At 38.7% G+C, this 21,979-nt stretch overlaps 2 protein-coding genes across 8 annotated transcripts in view; one reads left to right on the top strand and one right to left on the bottom strand.

Annotated features, from left to right (window-relative positions):
• Nucleotides 1-16,588, bottom strand: part of Camkmt (calmodulin-lysine N-methyltransferase) — a 398,047-nt gene extending 381,459 nt beyond the window's left edge. The window contains exon 1 of one of the 3 annotated variants that reach the window (XR_007104678.1): nt 16,017-16,588. Coding sequence is in view for 2 of the 3 variants with exons in the window: in XM_047522765.1 (XP_047378721.1) it covers nt 16,017-16,154 (138 nt within the window). In the remaining variant the exon portion in view is untranslated. The remainder of the gene's footprint in view (nt 1-16,016) is intronic. The other 2 variants (XM_047522765.1, XM_047522764.1) reach the window with 2 other exon arrangements.
• Prepl (prolyl endopeptidase like) overlaps nt 16,516-21,979 on the top strand; it is a 37,212-nt gene continuing 31,748 nt past the window's right edge. Inside the window, exons 1-2 of one of the 5 annotated variants that reach the window (XM_047522760.1) lie at nt 16,516-16,778; nt 18,299-18,550. In XM_047522760.1, coding sequence (XP_047378716.1) covers nt 18,332-18,550 — 219 coding nt within the window. In that variant the 5' untranslated portion in view covers nt 16,516-16,778; nt 18,299-18,331. The remainder of the gene's footprint in view (nt 16,779-18,298; nt 18,551-21,979) is intronic. The other 4 variants (XM_047522759.1, XM_047522762.1, XM_047522761.1 and 1 more) reach the window with 4 other exon arrangements.

The raw sequence follows: 21,979 nt of genomic DNA on the forward strand, positions 1-21,979 counted from the left end.
TTAAGTATTCAAACTGGACCATGTAAGCTGAAAGGTAATGGCCAATGTATTATTCTTGCCTTTCTCTATTGACTGTATGCTTGTCAAGTTAATTGTACCTTTTCATAAACTTTTTTTTTTTTTTTTTTTTGGTAGTGCTGGTGATTGAACTCAGGGCCTTATGCTTGCAAGGCAAACACTCTACCAACTGAGCTATCTCCCTAGCCCCTCATAAACTTTTTTATACTGGATGTTCTTCAAATAACAATTTTAATATTTCACAAATTTCTTTTCAATTAAATATTACAAAATTTAATGAAACAATGCTAAGAGAGAGTTGCTGCTTCCACAACTAGGTTGAATGTTTGTAAAACCATGTGGAATGTTTTGGAAAGATAAAGGTAAATTTGCCTGAAAAGGGCAAGTTGCTTAGCCAGGTTTGGTTGTACAAGCCTACAGTCACAGCTACTCAAGAGGCTAAGGCAGGAAAATCACTTAAGCCCAGCAGCTGAAAGTTAGGCCTGGGTAACACAGCAACCCTCTCAAATGAAAAGAAAAAGCTGTGGGGGAGGGTGTAAGATGAGTAAAATTTTACTCTCAGTAGGAAGTCTATTGTAAAAATATGGAGAACTAATTATAAATATCTAGGAGGATTTGTCACTCAGATTGTAACTTCACTTTAGAATGTATATAATTTTATGATTCACCTCTTTAACCAACTTTTTCAATTAACCAATGCACATAACATGTTTTCTACTTTACAGCATCTTATACAGGGAACAATTTCAGTCACTCACATGGAATTATCTTTCTGGTAGTAAAGGGTCTTCGATATTTTTACTCAAAATGAAAAAAAAAAAAAAAAAAGTCCTCCCCATAACAATTATTCATCATATATGAAATTCTACTGTTTATAAAATTCAAATTCTTTCTTCCTTCTGATGTTATATTGGATAGACTGTCATATGATTATGGCATGCAATCAACTAATAGACTATCCCAATTGCAGAGTTGTTAAATTTTTAAATGTAAACCTTGGAAAAGATGAAAAATGGTTTGAAAATAATTATGCTCACTGTAAAAAAAAAAAAAAGGCTTAAATACAGAGAAGTAAAAACTCATCCAAAATGCCACCATTTAGAGATAGTATATTGAGTACACTGTTAAGCATCCATCTATACATATATAGACAAGTAGCTATGCTAATTTCTAAAAGGGTCTACTGTACTTATTGTTTATATCCTGTTTTAGATTAATTCCAACTTTTCAATATTGTAAACAGTACTATGACAATCTCAGCTGTGTCTGTGCCTATTTACCCGATAAGCAACATGGGGTTTGTTTTTCTTTCTTTGTTTTGGTACTAGGGATGAACTCAGGGGTATTTTACCACTGAGCTACATCTCCATTCCTTTTTAAGTTTATGTTTAGGGTCTCGTTAAATCGCTTAGGGCTTCACTAAATGGCTGAGGCTGACCTACAACTTGGAATCCTCTTGCCTGAGCCTCCTGAGTCACTGGGATGACAGGTTTATACCATCACACATAGCCCAATAGGCAATGTTTTAAAACGTTAAATAAGAAAATAAAATCTGTGTTAGAAATACAAAAAATAATAGGATTAGAAAACAGAAAATGAAATTTTTTCTAAATCTGGAAAATAATTATACTTTAAAATAATCAGAAATAGAAAAAGTATTAAGAAAACTCTTGTAAGTTGTTTGTTATTTAGTTTTTTTATTTTTTGTTTTTGTTTTGGTGGTGCTGGTATCCACCTCAGGGTCTCATATATACTAGGCAAGCATGCTTTACCACTGAGTCACAATCTCAGCCCAAGAAATACAGCCTCATTCCCTTGTTTACAAATGAAAACATCAAGGCCCAAAGAGCTTATTCACCATCATACAAAGTTAAGGGCAGAACTTAAATTCTATTCTAAAATCATGCTGCCTCTTTAAGTCTTATCGTAGTCAAACACATAGCTTCTTAATTTAATCACACTGTGAAATAGTACATTAATCAGGTTTTTCAGTCAAATATTTGGCCATCTAGGAAAGATTTTTCATTCCATAGATGTTTGTAAATAACTGTGTAAGTGTATAATGGTTATTACTACTTTTTCATCTGTCCTACATGCCTCCTTTTGGGCACAGCCCCTCTTTCACGCTATGTAATTCTGTGGGGTTGACAACCTTCCCTGTCACAGGGTGGGCTCATGACCCAGGTCAGCCAAAGTGCCCCATTCTCCTAGACACAGCAAATGATTCAAACTTGGCCTATCAGAGTCATTTGGAGGAAATTAAGTAGGTGCTGCAGAAATGGGTCATTTCTTCTGGATCACTAGTAAGGTGGAGGGCAAAAGCCTGAGGCTGCCAATAGCCACCTTTGCTATCAAGTAAAAAGACCCATGAAGAGGAGAATAAATCAACATCCACAGCTCTATGGCTATTAAACCACTGACTTCCAGACCTCACCTAATTAATTAAATAAAGGACTCAAATACCCACAATTTGTATAGCCTGGTACCAATAATGAAATAGGCCAACGAGACTTTCTCTCAAAAATATGAATCGCTGGAAGGGAGACTAGTAGAAGAAGGGAGGAGGAAAGGAAAAGGGGAGGTACTAGTGAATGAAATTGAACAAATTATGATATGTACATGTAAAAATATGTCATAATGAATCCTACCATTATATATAATTATAATGCACCAATAAAAATTAATCTTAAAAAACAGAATACAAGCAACAATAAATGGTGGCGATGATATGGGGAAAAGGTACACTCATACATTACTGGTGGGACTGCAAATTGGTGCAACCATTATGGAAAGCAGTATGGAGATTCCTCAGAAAACTTGGAATGGAACCACTGTTTGACCCAGCTATCCCACTCCTCAGTTTATACTCAAAGGACTTAAAATCAGTCACATCGATGCTTACAGCAGCTCAATTCACAATAGCTAAACTATGGAACCAACCTAGGCATCCTTCAACAGATGAAAGAATAAAGAAAATGTAAGATATATTTACACACATACACACACACACACACACACATATATATACACACATACATATGTATACATATATATGTATATGATGGAATATTACTCAGCTTTAAAGAACAATGAAATTATGGTATTTATTTGTAAATGGATGGAGTTGGAGAATATCATGCTAAGCGAAATGAGCTAAACCCCAAAAACCAAAGGTCAAATACTTTCTCTGAAATACAGATGCTAATTCACAAAAGGGTGAGGGGCACTAGGGAAGAATAAAGTTAGGTAAAGAGGAGTAAAGGGAGGGGAACAGGTAAAATAGTAGAGTGAAGCAGACACTATTACCTCATGTACATATATGACTGCATGACCAATGTGATCCTACACTATGTACAATCAGAAAAATAAGGAATTATTCTCCATTTATGTATGATTTGTCAAAATGCATAAATGCATTCTACTGTCATGTGTAACTAATTAGAGCAAATAGAAAAATTAAATTTAAAAAAGTTCAATTTAAATTGGGTAAACATGAAAATAAAGATGTCTTTAAAATTTTTTAAAAAGCATACAGAAGATAAGAATAATATGTTAATCTTTGCTCTTCAGGTTAACATACTCTGAGCATACATTGTTTTAAGATTAACATATTTAGAGCAAACATTCTGTTTATTCCTGTAAAAAAAAATATTCTGGAATAAAACCTAAAACATAAATCTTCCAATGATACAGTGAAGTAAAAATAACTAGTTTTAAATTCTCATTTCACATATTAGGAAATATCAAACAGTTCACATAAAGTGAAGGGCCATGAGATAACACTGAAGCCCTATTAAAGCAGATATAAACAGATGTCATGAAGCTGACACACAAAAGAGAGTTCTCTATATATCCTGGAGATAAATGCGCTCTCTGAGGTACAGGTGGCAAATATTTTCTCCCATTCTGGAGGCTCTCTCTTTACTTCCTTGATTGTTTCCTTTACTGTGAAGAAGTTTTTTAGTTTGATACCAGCCCATTTATTGATTCTTGATTTTACTTCTTGTGTTTTAGGAATCTTGTTGAGGAATTCAGTTCCTAAGCTGACATGGAGAGTTGGGCCTACTTTTTCTTCTAATTCTTAGGTCCTTGATCCACTTTGAGTTGTTTTGTATAGGGTTAGAGATAGAGGTCTCATTTCATTCTGCTACATATGGATTTTCAGTTTTCCTAGCACCACTTGTTAAGGAGGTTATCTTTTCTACAATGTATGTTTATGGTGCCTTTGTCTAGTATGATATAACTGTATTCATGTGGGTGTGTCTCTGTGTCTTCAATTCTGTTCCATTGGTCTTCATGTTTGTTTTGGTGCCAACCCCATGCTATTTTTGTTACTATAACTATGTAGTAGAATTTAAGGTCTGATGGTGTGATGCTTCCTACATCACTCTTCTCACTAAGGATTGCTCTGGGATTTCAAGATGGCGGACTAGAGGGTGGCTGCATTTCGTGTTGCTCCAGGACTCAGGATTCAAAGAGGAGATATTGAGAGACTTGGGACCAACTCAAAGCTGCCGGTTGAGTCTCTCCTGTTGGGGAGGCATCCCGGATGGGGTGGTAGTCCCGGAACGCAGGGAATTTTGTGAAGTAGAGCTGCCCAACGAGACACCCCTCCCCCCGCTGGAGCAGTGAACATGGACAACTGGGAGCATCGTAGAGGAGGCCGCTCAGCACAGCGATTGGATTTGGAGCAACCACTGGGGCTCCGGGCAGCTGCCCAGAGGAGGAGCTGCGCAGCGAGCTGTTTGGACTCAGAGCAACCACTCCTGAACACGGGGGGGAGGGCTGCCCGGAGGAGGAGGACGAGGAGCCCGGCGGGTTGCTTGGACTTGGAGTGACTGCACCAGAGTTATAGGTGGATGCCAGAGGAGGAGCTGGGCCGCAAGCTGTTTGGACAACTGCTACTGAACACGGGGGGCAGGGGCAGGCTGCCCGGAGGAGGAAGAGGAGGAGCACGGCGGGTCGCTTGGACTCGGAGTGACTGCATCAGAGCTCTGGGCAGCTGCTCAGAGGAGGCGGCAAGTGGTGAGTTTATTGGACTCAAAGCGACCGCTCCTGAACACCGGGGGGCTGCCCGGAGGAGGAGGAGGAATGGGGCGGGTCACTTGGACTCGGAGTGTCTGCCCGGGGCTACGGGCGGTTGGCGGGAGGAGGAGGCGCGCAGTGAGTTGCTTGGACTCCTAGTGACCGCACCAGAACACCGGGCGGCTGTCCAGAGGAAGAGGTGTGCAGCGGGTCACTGGGACTCGGACCGACTATACGGGGCTCCAGGTGGCTGCTCAGAGGAGGGGCCGCATAGCCAGGCAATTAGGTACAGAGCAGGGTCCCAGGACCTAGGAGGTTTCTTGGTGGAAGAGCCGCACAGAGACACGCTTAGGGGCAGAGCGAAGGTTCCAGGACTGCAGGCAGATTCTCTGAGGAGAGGCAGCCTAAGGAGACTCATCTGCAAAGGGTGAGGCTCCCAGGCCCAAGAGGTAGGTCCAGGCACCTGGGAACATTGCAGAGGAAGGCAGCCCAGCCCAGGCGGTAGTTGTAGATTGAGGGGAACCGCTAGGAGGGGAACTGACCAGCGAGATCTCCCCACCGGGTGAGTCTTCCCTGCCGGGTGAGGTTTTCCCACGAGTATGGTAAAACCAGAGACACAGGCCCAAAAAGGTCTTGCCTCAGCCCGCAGCCTAGTTCCCCTTTGGATGACCATTGGTCAACAAGTGCAGGCACCTCTGCCCACTAGCAGGGAATATACCCCAACTGGAGGCCACCACCGCTAGAGAGGCAGCTTCCTTGTGGAGCACCGCATTATCAACTTCCTCCAAGACTTCAGGCTACTGAAGGCTAAGAGGGGATATACTAGAAATCTTTGGGGACATTATAAGTCAATAGAGGAAATCTGCAATATCTTAGCAGTCCACTGATACCTGAACAATATGAGAAAACAAGGGAAGAAATGCCCCAAACAAATCTAGATGTTACATCAATAAAATCCAATGACAGCATGGCAGAAGAAATGACAGAAAGGGAGTTCAGAATGTACATAATTAAAATGATCAGAGAAGCAAATGATGAGATGAAAGAGCAAATGCAGGCATTGAATGATGAGATGAAAGAGCAAATGCAGGCATTGAATGATAGCACCAATCGACAGTTAAAAGAGCAAATACAGGAAGCAAAAGATAATTTCAATAAAGAGTTAGAGATATTGAAAAAAACCAAACAGAAATCCTTGAAATGAAGGAAACAATAAACCAAATCAAGAACTCCATAGAAAGCATAACCAATAGGATAGAACACCTGGAAGACAGAACCTCAGATATTGAAGACAAAATATTTAACCTCGAAAACAAAGTTGAACAAACAGAGAAGATGGTAAGAAATCATGAACAGAATCTCCAAGAACTATGGGATATCATGAAAAGGCCAAATTTAAAAAGAATTATTGGGAATGAGGAAGGCTAAGAGAAACAAACCAAAGGAATGAACAATCTATTCAATGAAATAATATCAAAAAATTTCCCAAATCTGAAGAATGAAATGGAAAATCAAGTTCAAGAGGCTTATAGGACTCCAAATACACAAAATTACAACAGACCCACACCAAGGCACATTATAATGAAAATACCTAACATACAAAATAAAGACAGAATTTTAAAGGCTGTGAGAGAAAAGAACCAAATTACATTCAGGGGGAAACCAATACGGATATCAGCAGATTTTTCAATCCAGACCCTAAAAGCTAGAAGGGCCTGGAACAACATTTTTCAGGTCCTGAAAGAAAATGGATGCCAACCAACAATCTTATACCCAGCAAAACTTACCTTCAAATTTGATGATGAAATAAAATCCTTCCATGATAAACAAAAGCTAAAAGAATTTACAAAAAGAAAGCCAGCATTACAGAACATTCTCAGCAAAATATTCCATGAGGAAGAGATGAAAAACAAAGAAGCAAATCAGCAAAGGGAGGAATTATCCTAAAGGAATTGTTAAATAAAGGAGGAACCAAGTCGTGTCAAAAAAATAAATAAATACATAAAATAAAATAAATGAACCAAATGACCAGGAATACAAATCATATCTCAATAATAACCCTGAATGTTAATGGCCTGAATTCATCAATCAAAAGACATAGACTGGCAGATTGGATTAAAAAGAAAGATCCAACAATATGTTGCCTGCAAGAGACTCACCTCATAGAAAAAGATACCCAAAGACTAAAGGTGAAAGGATGGGGAAAAACATACCATGCACATGGTCTCAGCAAAAAAGCTGGATGGATGAGTATCCATCCTCATTTCAGATAATGTGGACTTCAAGCCAAATCCAGTCAGAAGGGATAAAGAAGGACATTTCATACTGCTTAAGGGAAGCATAAATCAGCAAGACATAACAAACATAAACATCTATGCCCCAAACAGTGGCTCATCCATATATGTCAAACAAATCCTTCTCAATTTCAGAAACAAAATAGACCATAACACGATAATAATAGGTGATTTTAACACACCTCTCTCACCACTGGACAGATCTTCCAAACAAAAATTGAACAAAGAAACCATAGATCTCAATAACACAATCAATAATTTAGACTTAACAGACATTTATAGAATATACCATCCAACCAAGAGCGAATACACTTTCTTCTCAGCAGCACATGGATCCTTCTCTAAAATAGACCACATATTATGCCACAAAGCTAATGTTAGCAAATACAAGAAGATAGAGAGACTACCTTGTATTCTATCAGATCATAATGGATTGAAGGTAGAAATAAATGAAAGTAAAAAACAGAAACTACTCCAACACCTGGAGATTAAACAATATGCTATTATATGATGAATGGATAACAGAAGATATTAGGAAGGAAATTAAAAAATTCTTAGAGGTAAATGAGAATGAAGAAACATCATATCAAAATCTCTGGGACACCAATAAAGCAGTACTTAGAGGAAAATTTATTTCATGGAGCGCATTCAATAAAAGAAGTAAAACTCAACAAATAAATGACCTAACACTACAGCTCAAAGCCCTAGAAAAAGAAGAACAGACCAACACCAAAAGTAGTAGAAGACAGAAAATAGTTAAACTCAGAGCTGAAATCAACGAAATTGAAACAAAAGAAACAATACAAAAAATTGACAAAATAAATAGTTGGTTCTTCAAAAAAATAAACAAAATTGATAAACCTTTAGCCACACTAACAAAGAAAAGACGAGAGAATACCCAAATCACTAAAATTCGGAACAAACAAGGAAATATCACAACAGACACCAGTGAAATACAAAACATAATTAGAAGCTATTTTGAAAATCTATACTCCAACAAAATAAAAAATTTCAAAGACATCAACAGGTTTCTAGAGACATATGAATTGCCTAAACTGAACGAGGAGGACATACACAATTTAAATAGACCAATTTCAAGTAATGAAATAGAAGAAGTCATCAAAAGCCTACTAACAAAGAAAACTCCAGGACCAGATGGGTTCTCAGTCGAGTTCTACAAAACCTTTAAAGAAGAGCTCATTCCAATACTTCTCAAAGTATTCCATAAAATAGAAGAGGAGGGAAACCTCCCAATCTCATTCTATGAAGTCAATATTACCCTGATACCTAACCAGACAGAGACACATCGAGGAAAGAAAATTTCAGACCAATATCCTTAATGAACATCAACGCAAAAATTCTCAAAAAAATTTTAGCAAATTGCATACAAAAACATATTAAAAAGATAGTGCACCATGATCAAGTAGGTTTCATCCCAGGGATGCAAGGTTGGTTCAACATCAGGAAATCAATAAATGTAATTCACCATATCAATAGACTTAAAGTCAAGAATCACATGATTATTTCAATAGATGCAGAAAAAGCATTTGATAAAATACAGCACCCCTTCATGCTCAAAACACTAGAAAAAATAGGGATAGTGGGAACATTCCTTAACATTGTAAAGGCCATCTACGCTAAGACCATGGCTAATATCATTCTAAATGGTGAAAAACTGAGCATTCCCCCTAAAAACTGGAACAAGGCAGGGATGCCCTCTTTCACCACTTCTATTCAATATCGTCCTTGAAACTCTAGCCAGAGCAATTAGACAAACCAAAGAAATTAAAGGGATACAAATTGGAAAAGAAGAACTCAAACTATCCCTATATGCTGATGATATGATTATATACTTAGAGGAACCAGGAAATTCCACCAGAAAACTTTTAGAACTCATAAGTGAATTCAGTAAAGTAGCGGGATATAAGATCAATGCACATAAATCTAATGCATTTTTATACATATGTGATGAATCTTTGGAAAGAATAATTAGGAAAACTACCCATTCACATTAGCCTCGAAAAAAATAAAATACTTGGGAATCAATCTCACAAAAGAGGTGAAAGACCTTTACAATGAGAACTACAGAACACTAAAGAAAGAAATTAAAGAAAACCTTAGAAGATGGAAAGATCTCCCATGTTCTTGGATAGGAAGAATTAATATTGTCAAAATGGCCATACTACCAAAAGTCCTACACAGATTCAATGCAATTCCAATTAAAATCCCAATAACGTACCTTACAGAAATAGAGCAAGCAATTATGAAATTCATCTGGAAGAATAAGAAACCCAGAATAGCTAAAGCAATCCTTAGCAGAAAGAGTGAAGCTGGGGGTATCACAATACCAGATCTTCAACTCTACTACAAAGCAATAGTAACAAAAACGGCATGGTATTGGTACCAAAATAGAAAGGTAGATCAATGGTACAGAATAGAGGACACAGACACAAACCCAAATAAATACAATTTTCTCATACTAGACAAAGGGGCCAAAAATATGCAATGGAGAAAAGATAGCCTCTTCAACAAATGGTCCTGGGAGAATTGGAAATTCATATGCAACAGAATGAAACTAAACCCATATCTCTCACCACGCACGAAACTAAACTCAAAATGGATTAAGGACCTCGGAATCAGACCAGAGACCCTGCAGATTATAGAAGAAAAAGTAGGTCCAGATCTTCAACATGTTGGCTTAGGACCAGACTTCCTCAACAGGACTCCCATAGCACAAGAAATAAAAGAAAGAATCAATAACTGGGATAGATTCAAACTAAAAAGCTTTCTCTCAGCAAAGGAAACTATCAGCAATGCGAAGAAAGAGCCTACAGAGTGGGAGAAAATCTTTGCCACTCATATTTCAGATAGAGCACTAATCTCCAGAATCTATAAAGAACTCAAAAAACTCTACACCAAGAATGCAAATAATCCAATCGACAAATGGGCTAAGGAAATGAATAGACACTTCACAGAAGAAGCTCTACAAGCAATCAACAAACACATGGAAAAATGTTCAACATCTCTAGTAATAAGAGAAATGCAAATCAAAACCACCCTAAGATTCCATCTCACCCCAATTAGAATGGCAATTATCAAGAATACAAGCAAAAACAGGTGTTGGCGAGGATGTGGGGAGAAAGGTACACTCATACATTGCTGGTGGGGCTGCAAACTAGAGCAGCCACTCTGGAAAGCAGTGTGGAGATTCCTTAGAAAACTTGGAATGGAACCACCATTTGACCCAGCTATCCCACTCCTTGGCCTATACCCAAAGGACTTAAAATCAGCATACTACAGAGATGCAGCCACATCAATGTTCTTAGCTGCTCAGTTCACAATAGCCAGATTGTGGAACCAACCTAGATGTCCTTCAATTGATGAATGGATAAAGAAACTGTGGTATATATATACAATGGAATATTACTCAGCCATAAAGAATGATAAATTATGGCATTTGCAGGCAAATGGATGAAACTGGAGAATATCATGCTAAGTGAGATAAGCCAATCGCAAAAAACCAAAGGAAGAATGATCTCGCTAATAAGTGGATGATGACACATAATGGGGGGTGGGAGGAGTTAGAGTTAGGGTTAGGGAGGGGGGCAAGAATGGAGGAAGGAAGGACTGTATAGAGGGAAAAAAGGAGTGGGAGGGGTAGGGGGAAGGGAAAAAAATAACAGAATGAACAAATGGTATGCCTTTACACCATGTACAAACAGAGAAACAACATGTATCCTATTTGTTTACAATGAAAAAAAAAAAGGATTGCTCTGGCTGTTCTGGGCCACTTATTCTTCCAAATGAATTTCATGACTGCTTTTTCTATTTCTATGAAGAACATCATTGGAATTTTATCAGGAATTGCATTAAATCTTTATAGTGCTTTTCATAGTATGGCCATTTTGAAAATATTAGTTCTGCCTACCCAAGAACATGGGCGATCTTTCCATCTTCTAAGGTCTTCAATTTCTTTCTTTAGTGTTGTGTAGTTTTCATTACAGAGGTCTGTCACCTCTTTATTAAATTGATTCCCAAGTTGTTGTTTTGTTTTGTTTTTATTTTTGTTTTTTGAGGCTGTTGTGAATGGGATAGTTTTCCTAATTTATCTTTCATCATTGTTGTAAAGGAACACAATTGATTTATGGGTGTTAATTTTATATCCTGCTCCTTGTTGAATTCATTTATGAGTTCTAGAGGTTTTCTGGTGATGCTTTTTTGATCTTCTAAATGTAGAAAAATGTTGTGGGCAAATAGAAATAGTTTGAACTCGTCTTTTTCTATTTGTATCCCTTTAATTTCTTTCTTTTGCCTAATTGCTCTGGCTAGAGTTTCCAGAACTATGTTGAATAGGAACAGTGAAAGAGGGCATCCCTGTCTTGTTCCAGATTTTAGAGGGAAGGCTTTCAATTTTTCTCTGTTTAGAATAATGTTGGCCTTGGGGTTAATGTATATAGCTTTTATGATGTTGAGGTATGTTCCTACTATCCCTAGTTTTTCCAGTATTTTGAACATAAATGCATGCCGTATTTTGTCAAATGCTTTTTGTACATCTATTGAGATAGTCATGTGACTCTTGTCTTTAAGTCTATTGATGTTGTGAATTACCATTATTGATTTCTGTATGTTGAACCAACCTTGCATTCCAGGAATGAAACCCAGCATTATGTTACACTATCTTTTTAATATGTTTTTGTATGAAATTTACCAGCATTTTATTAAGAATTTTTGCATCTATCTCTAGGATGTATAAAGAACTCAAAAAACTTAACACCAAAAAATATAAATAACTCAATCAATAAATGTGCAAAGGAACTGAACAGGCACTTCATACAAATACAAATGATCAACAAATATATGAAAAAATGTTCAACATCTCTAGCAATTAGAGAAATGCAAATTCAAACCACACTGAGAGTCAGGTGAGGTGGCATATGCCTATAATCCCAGCAGCTCATGAGGCTGAGACAAGAGGACTGAGAGTTCAAAACCAGCCTCAGCAAAAGGGAGGTACTAAGCAACCCAGTGAGACCCTGTTTCTAAATAAAATACAAAATAGGGTTGTGGATGTGGCTTAGTGATCAAGTGCCCCTGAGCTCAATCCCCAGTACCCACACCCCGCAAAAAAAACACTATACTGCAATTCCATCTCACTCCAGTCAGAATGGCAACAATCAAGAATATAAGTAACAATAAATGTTAGCAAGGATGTGGGGGGAAAAGTCATATATTGCTGGTGGGACTGCAAATATGTGCAACCACTAGCAGTATGGAGATTCCTCAGAAAACTTGGAATTTGATCCAGCTATCCCACTCCTTCACATATACTCAAAGGACTTAAAATAAGCATACTACGGTGCCACAGCCACATCAATGTTTACAGCAGCTCAATTCACAATAGCTAAGCTAGGGAACAAATCTAGGTGCCCTTGAAGAGATGAATGAAGAAATTGTGGTATATATACACAATGAAATATTACTTAGTCATAAAAAGAATGACTTTAATCCTCTTGCTGGTAAATGAATGAATCTGGAGACTATCATGCTAAGTGAAATAAGCCAAACCCTAAAAACCAAAGATTGAAAAGTCTCTCTGATATGCAAATGCTAACACACAACAGAGAATGGGATGGGGGAGAAGAGAAGTTCAGTGGATTAGACAAAGGGGAATGAAGGGAAGGGAGGGAGGATGGGAATAGGAAATACAGTAGAATGAATCTGACATAATTTCCTATTTTCATATATGAATACAACACCAGTGAAACTCCACATCATGTACAACCACAGAATGGAATCCTAATTAGAATAAATTATAATCCATGTGTATATGTCAAAATACTCTACTGTCATGTATGTCTAAAAAGAACAAAGGAAAAAAAGAGAAAGAGAGTTCCATAACTTTAGCAATGTTTAGATTCCTCACAGTTCTCCAGTTCTGGGTATATCTGAGAAATGAATGGTCCATTAATTTTAAACATTTACTAAGAGCTTGCAAATGTTTAATATATGTGGTAGATTACATTATTTTAAAAAATATTCACTTCCTCCTTGCAACCTCCCAGGGAAGAGTATATTTTCCTGTCTTGGTCAAGTATCTTACTTGGGTCAACAGGCAAACATGCAAGCAGGGGCTTAAAATATGCTTCCGTAGTTAGGATTGCTCTCTTATGCCTCTGCCATCAACACAAGAATATGCCAGCCAGCTGGTCCAAGAATTAAGGGCATTTGGACCACGTATTCAGCACAAAGCCACTCAGTTGATCACAGCCTATGTCAGGCAACTCCCAGGTTGCCCACAGATGTACAAACAAATGCTCACTGTTGTATGTCAATGTGATGTTTGTTTGTTGACATTATTTTGTTATTCATCAATAGCTAACAAATACACTGCACTAAGGATTCAGGGCTTTGGGTCACTTAAAGACTGTACTGAATCTGATACTTTCCACAAGCTCTTAACATAATCCATTAAAACCAACTAGCTAGGAGCTGTTAATGGAGATTAATAACATATCATCTATCCCCAGGGAGAACTTCCATTCTAGTAGGAAAGATTCTATTAGATAATCGTGAAACAATAAAGGGATTCCCTAGCAGAGTGAGTGAGTGAGTGAATGAGAGAGTGGGATAGAGGGAGGTAGGGGACCTTTGTGGGGTGTTGCAGTAGAGGGGAGGTGTGGAAGACGAGCAGTCATTGACCATGTAGTAAAGATTAAAAGACTCTAAGTAGGCACATGTATACCATTAAATGTAAAAATGTGCAGAGTTCAAATGGCAGCCACAGTTGAAACTTGTCACTGTTTTGATTTAGACAGCAATTCAGAATAAACATAAGTGCTGGTCAACTAGGGTTTTACTATACTAAGAACTACTGAAGTCATGTTGCAAAGCAACAAAAGACAGTGTCTACCTAAAAAACAAAACAAAAGAAAAATATGTATGTGTACAGAAAGAGGGAGAGGGAAAATGAAAATGAATCCCTTACCCAAAATGTTTTGAACTAAATGCTTGAGATTCTTTTGAATTTTTGGAATATTTGCATATATATGAGCTATCTTTGGGATGGAACCAAAATCTAAACACAAAACTCATTTACATTTCATATTAACCTTATAAACATAGACTAAAGATAATTCTATACAATATATTTAGTGTACCTGCATTTTGACTGCTACACATTCCACGAAGTCAGGTGTGGAACTTTCCACTGTGGCTCATATCAGTGCTAAAAAATGTTTCAAATTTTGGAGCATTTAGATTTTCAGATCAAAAATTTTTAGATTTTTAGAATGCTAAAAAAAAAATATATATATATATACAGATACATATATATATCTGTATATATATTTTTTTTAATAACTTAAGGCTTTTATTTACTACTTTGATAATTCTATTTTAAGAAACATTTCCTACAGGGTGGTGGCTCCAGTGACTAGGGAGGCTGAGGCAGAAGGATCACAAGCTCCTGGCCAGGCTCAGCTAAGGCCACACTCAGCAATTTAGTGAGGCAAATTACCTCACAAAATAAACATGAAAAGGACTAGGGATATAACTCAGTGGTTAAGGGCCCCTGGGTTCAATACAGGTGCAAAAAAAAAAAAAATTCACTTGATTTATAGACAGTTCCCATGACAATGATCTGTAAGGATATTCATTTTGTTGTCCTACAATACCATTTACAACATTACAACAAAACCAAAATGTTAACGCTCTGGAAAGACTGTCAAAAGTCAAAAGGCTTAAAAAGAAAAAGAAATGATCTTAATGCTAACGAGTTATGTCATAACAATACTATAAGACCACTGCATGACTCCAAAAAAAAAAATCCAAGAACTACTAAAAACACCATTTCAAGTAAGAAGGGATAGCTGGAAAACTCTTCTCCAAATACAAGACTCAGAAGTGGAAAGCTTACTCGGGTAAAGTTTTCTGCAGGAAACCTCAGGAGTTTGGAAAGAGTGTCAGCGAGCACAAATCAGAATTCCCGTCAAAGCTGCACAAGAGTGAAGTGGTAAGGAACAGCGGCAACTCTCAAGTACTAGAAGACACCGTGGTCTAACAAACCAAGCCACACACTCCAAGTACACCCCGGACACCAACACCGCTCATCATTTCACACTGTGCCTTTCACATCGCGGTGAGAGAGGGAGAAAGACAGCCAGCTCTTCCTGGTCTCTTTACACTCCGCTCGACGCAAGGAACCAAGGCAATGCGAGTGGTGTCACCGTACCAACACAGGCGACCACGCTACTCTCCGAGAGGCTTAGGGACAAGGGGCGCAGACTGGGAATCGGTGACGAGTTTCAAGCTGGGAGTTAAGAAGCAAAAAGAACCGTGGGGAAGGCGGCAAAGCAGAAGCAGGAGAGGAGCCGTGCGCGGTGGGGAGCTGCGGTCCCACGGATCAGACCGGCGAGCAGGTACAGCCCCCCACGCCGTCCGACAAACGTCTAACAGGGGGTCTCCTACTTCGAGTTTTCCGGGAGCTCAGCCATGCCAGACCCGCTACCCCCCCAACCCCATCAGATTCTTTTTTTGGTGGGACGCTTAGGTGAAGCAAGAGGACGCTTCTCAAGTGGCTCCCGGCAAACTGAGAGGTAACTCGGGGTGCCAGTCCGCTCGCCAGGTACCTCCGAGGGGAGTGGCCAGAGACAGAGGTGAGGCGAGCGGGCTTTTGCTTACCTGCCGCAGGAGCTTCCACCGGGCGGCTCCCAGGGGCGTCGAGACTGCAGGCTCCGAAGTAGTGCGGCCAACAACCACACTCCCACCAGGGGCTAGCTCAGTCTCGCTGGTCCCGGCGTCCACGACTAGCGATTCCATCCCACTGGAACAGTCTGTACGCGGAGGTGATGCCGCCACAGCTCTCCCCTGTCAGGACCTGCCAACTTCTTCCCTGTCAGGACCTGTGACGCCGAGGCCGTTGCCTACAGTTCTTGCGCGCGCGCGCGCCCTCCCCGAATTCCGCATTTCCGGTATTCACGTCTCCTTGGCAACCAGGGCAGCGATGTCACGTCATTGCACCATTTCGCTGGTGGCCATCTTGAGTGAGGGCAAACCAGAACGTGAGGTAGTTGTGGCTGAACTAGTGGGGTGCTGTTCTAATTCTTTTCTTCTATCCTGCTTCGTCTTAAGTGCAAAAGGTTAGCGCAGACCCAAAAGGATCATATTTTTCAAGACTAAAGAGGCCAGGAGGAGAAGAGAACATCCATAACCACAATAAAGATGGCGAAATGTGCGTAGTCCTCGTGCTGGATTGGGGTTACGTAGATCGGCGTGCTGCAAACCAGCTCTGGGCGGCTCTGGGTAGGTTGTAGATCTGCGGGTTGCAGAGCGCAGACTTCGGGTGGACGCGGCTGAGGTGACTCTTGCTTCTCCCTGAGAACTTCAGGTTATCCTCCTGTCTTCACTCGTTTCTGTCTAGAGCGGGACTGTCTTTCAATCTGCGTACGTATTGGGGGAGGGGGTGTGCTGGGGGTCTTTTCCGAAATCCCTTCCCGCCCCCCACCCAACCACCGCTCAGTTCCCTTGTCCCCCTTTTTTGACCCGTGTCTTTTCACTGCGTGGTCACTGGTACCACTCCCTCTTGCACCGAGATTGTCACATCCCAGGATGGAATATTGCACGGGGAAAACGAATAGGTACCCCCCTGAGAACACCCATTGTCTTCTCCACCCCTATCCCTAGCCTTGCATACTGTTGCTCCGTGCAAATGAAGGATGTGCTGGATTGAGGCTGTGAGGACAAATACGGTGATTTAGGGGCCTTTTTCTTTTTTGTTATCGTCGGCTGCTGCCTCCCTATCCCCACTTGACCGTTATTTTGCTGCGACATAGAAGGAGACTAAGGGGGGAGGGGTCGTCATCGCTGGTGAGATCTGTGGTGAATCTGACGCAGTGTTCTACCCATGACAACAGGGACTTTTTGTAGGACAATTCCATGATTACGTGCAACATACCTAGATTACTCCTGTGCTAGTAAAATTAACTACCTTTCGTTGAGTGGTTATTACGTGCCAGACACTTAGGTCTTAACATTGATTGCGTCATTGTTCATAACCCCAGAAAGTGCCATTATTTTAGTTTTGCAGATGAAGATACTGAGGCCCAGAACTGGTTAAGTGCAGGGTCCAAAACCTGAACCCAGGTCTTTGACTTTTAACTGCTTAACTAGCTATCAAGGCTAAAAAGAGCCTAACTACCAGCAGAAACCAGTGAGGTCTCACGTTTTATCTGTGCATCTTTGCAGTGTTTTTATTTTTAATTAAAAATCAAAATGCCCTTTCAGAGTTAAAGTCTTGCAGTTTATGTCCAAAATCTGGAGCCAAACCACATTGGGCTTTTTGCTATACAACTTTCTGTTGGAGTGAACTGAGGCAGTTGCTTAAACCTTCCAGAGCCACAGTTTGCTCATCCGTAAAATGAGCATCATTACAGCTACTTTATCAAGTTCATATATTACATTAGACAAAAGTATCTGGCACATAGCCAACACTCAACAAATATTAATCTCCCCTTCATTATTAAGTTGTTGGGTTATTCCTAGTGATCCCCAACATATATACCAAAGATATATTCAGAATTATATGAGGTTCATTCCATTTTGCTTGTTAAATCCCTCAGAGTTCCTGAGATACTCCATTAAGACTGTGCTTATTTGCAAATGTTTATTTTATTCTGTTTTCTGTTTTTTTTTAGTTTGCCTCTATGTGTACCAGAATTAGTGTTGCATAGCTAAAGACTAATAAAATGGACCTTTTTAAAATGAAACTTTTAAGTCACTTCTGTCAAGAAGTATGATCTGAATGAAACTAACTTACACAAGTTTTTTAAATTTATTTAACCAAAGTTATCTGCAGTCTGCAGATATTCATAACCAAAGGGGTACATTTTCCTGAAAGAGAGGGATAAGATCTGGTTATCTTAGATGCCTATGAATCCACTACTAAATCATTCATGTCCTGGCAGCCCCAAAGGGAGCATAAACCAGGGACTGATATCATGCAGCAGAAGACCAAATTATTTCTCCAAGCTTTGAAGTATAGTATTCCTCACCTTGGGAAATGCATGCAGAAACAGCATTTGAATCACTGTAACTTCGCTGATCATTATTACAGTACAATAAAATTGAAAAAATGTCACCTAACCAAGTGTCTGCAGAATAAACCCAAGATATCAAAGTTAGCAAGAAACATTCCAAGTCGGAGCTTCTCATGTAAGGTATGGACTATTTAAGTTAACCTGTATGTGGGTCAATAAGATTTAACTTTAGTTTTAAAATAATGGATAGTGTATTGGAGCTACTAATTTTCTCAGTTATTCTATCCCCCCCCCCATGCTGGGGATCAAACCCAGGGCCTTGTGCACGCAAGGCAAGCGCTCTACCAACTGAAGTTATTCTATCTTGATTTTTAAAATTTTCAGTCTCAGTTATCTGTAAGTGTAAAAGAATATGTACATATCTCTATAGAACTGTAACCAAAAAAATGTACATTTACAAAAAAATTATTCAGCTCAAGACTTCTTTAATGTGCCTGCCAATGTAGACCACATATCCCAGTTTGTTTAGAATAGTACCACTCTCTACCTGTTGTCCCCTGTGATTATTAATAGTCCCCTTACGTCTCAGAAGTGTCCTGGCTAAGATCTTAAATGATATGATCATCCTACTTCTTTGAAATGAAGCTACCTATTGATGCTGCTGCCTCTTTGGCAAACATCCTTTACCTTTTACTTAATGTGCCTTAGTTTCCTTAAATTACATTTGGGGGTGGTATTCTTGTAGCATTTTGGCAATTTTATGATTAATCAATTTTGGGGTTTAATTGTTTTGCATAATGACTTTTAATCTGTTTTGGCTTTCTCTTTGCCAGTTTAGCCGTTTTTAGGTTTACAAATCAGTGGCATTAATTATATTCATAATGTCGTACAATTTTTACCACTACTTGCAAAACCCTGTCATCGCCCCAAAAAATGCACCCATTAAGCAGTAATTGCCCATTCTTCTTTTCTGTTAGCCTTTAGTACCTCTAATCTACTTTCTGTTTTTATAAATTTGCCTTTTCTACATATATCATACAAGTAGAACAATATAATATGCATATGTACTTTTATGTTTGTTTTATTTTAGCCTAATGTTTTCAGGATTCATCCATATCAGAGCATTATAAGAACTTCATTCATGTTTGTAGGAAAATATTCTATTATATATACAAGTTACATTTTTCCATTCATCTGTTGATGAACACTTAAGCAGTTTAATTTTTTAACAAACTCTTTTAATCTTATTTTCTCTAATTTTTCTAGTTTTTATTCAATTTTTGGAATTCCTTTAGCTCATGACTATTTTATGGTTGTGTTTCTCTGACTTTAACTTTTTTAAGTTGGGTCCCTATTCTCCCTGGACTTTTACTCTTTACATTTTAGCCTTTGAAATTGTTCTGCTTTTTAGCATTTTGTCTTAGTTTGGCACTCTGATTGTTTAACATACTTAAATTCTTTATGCCATTTATGTATTTATTTTGCACAGCCTTGTCCTATTTCATAGTAATAAAGTTTTGAATTTTACCTACTGGACTCAATTTTGGACCTTTAGATTGCTTAATTTGCATTGCACATTTTGTCATTTTATACTTAGGTTATAAATAGTAAGCAGGAATTACTGTCAGGTTGGCAGCTGTGAGATTAGCTCACACCCTAAACAGGAGGTGGACTATTTTTTCTCTCCATTTGTCCCTGAAGCAACTTTTCAGTTCTCACAGATACCCATTACCTAGAAACTATAACCTGACTCAGTGACTTCAAGAGTAGCTCTTTTAGTACTTTTTTTTTTTTTTTTAACCTTCTGTGTGGTCCTGCTTTCACACATAGTATATCAGCTCTTTCCTGTGTAATAAATATGGGAGTAATTTAAAAGCTGTTGTCTTTATCCTCTGTGATCACTAAGACCTGGGGAAGCTTTATAGAGATAGCCCCTCAGCTGTGAAGAAACTTAGAATGCACATTTCCTTCTTCTTTCAGCAAGCATCCACAAGTTCCAGCTTTGACTACTATAACAGGATATAGTAAAGTACAAAAAAAAAAAAAAAAAAGTGCTTTTTGGCAAATTTAAATGCATCTGTTTAAAGTAAGCACCTATTACTTATAAGTTAACTAAAGAACAAGCACCATGGCAGAACTGGAAGGTAAAAGATGTATCTATGTCGGAACTACTCAGAACTCTTAATTTTCCTAACTGGAAAAAAAAAAAAAAATGAAGAGTTTCATCTTAGTGTCCTCTTAAAGTCCAAGTACTAAAATTTCACAATTCTATACCTCTACCTTGTTACCTAAGCAACAGATTATCACCTATAAGTTTGGGATTTTTCAGTACCAACTTCTGCAGTCATGTTGTATATCAGAAATCCTGGGGAACTTTTTAGAAATGCAGATAGACTGGATCAGAATATCCATGGTTGAGGCTTAAGGATCTGTTTTTTAAAGCTGCTCAAATAATTCTGAAACTTCTAGCCTGCTACTGTCCCTATACATATGTTTAGATGCTTGCTAATCAGATGTTGTTGATCTAACTCTAATTGAGGTCTTGAAATTGTGAGGTTCTTTTTTGGCAAGTACTTTAGCTTTCCATTTTGAATTAGCCAGGTGGCAATATGAACTTATTCCATTACACTCACATACATGCCAGCTAGTGATACTCAAAAGGCTAGCCTCAAACCAGACACCACATTTATCTTCCATATCATACTGCACTGCTCTGCCTACAAAAGTAATTTTTAAGATCTTTTGTCAAAAATTGAATAAGTAAAAACACTACTAAATCCTTTGGTTAAATATGAGTCATTTGCCTTTATTTACTGATTACATAGACTGACAGAGTACTGCAAGTCACCAAAATAGATGCATTGACAGACATCTTTCTCAGTACTGTGATGTGTGGTTTACAAGAATCATTTGTGTGTGTGTGTGTGTGTGTGTGTGTGTGTGTGTGGTTTTTTTTGTTTGTTTGTTTTTGTTTTTGTTTTTTTGGTACCGAGGATTGAATTCAGGGACACTCAACTACTAAGCCATGTCCCCAGCCCTATTTTGCATTTTATTTAGAGACAGGGTCTGAGTTGCTCAGCACCTGGTTAATTTGCTGAGGCTGGCTTTGAACTCTAAATCCTCCTGCATCAGCCTCCCAAGCCACTGGGATTACAGGTATGTACCACCACCATGCCCAGCAGAATCACTGGTTTTAACTAGTAGGTTTACCATCAGAAATGAAACAGAAAAGATGAATTTTAAAGGACTGCCTTTAGGTATGAGTAATTCACTTATTGGTTATTTCTCCATATTGTTTTCTCTTTAACCTGCTCCAGTTTGATTCGACTGCTTCATTAAAACTTCGGTCAGGGTCACCAAAGATGTTATACATTTCAAACCAGTGGATATTCGTTTTCCTACTGTTTTATAGGCCTTCTCAGCAAATTTAACACACTTAACCTTTACCTTCTCTTTGACTTCCTGACTTCCCATTTTTCTGGTTTTCCTCTTCCAAGCGTGGGTCTCATTTTCTAACTTTTCTTCCATGTGACCTCTGAATTCGAGGATTTCTTAGGACTTGGTTCTGACCCTTTTTTCTCCTTAATTTCTTCCTAAGTAATCTTACCC

This window comes from Sciurus carolinensis, chromosome 13 (assembly GCF_902686445.1).
Source record: "Sciurus carolinensis chromosome 13, mSciCar1.2, whole genome shotgun sequence".
In the NCBI taxonomy this organism is placed as follows: domain Eukaryota; kingdom Metazoa; phylum Chordata; class Mammalia; order Rodentia; family Sciuridae; genus Sciurus; species Sciurus carolinensis.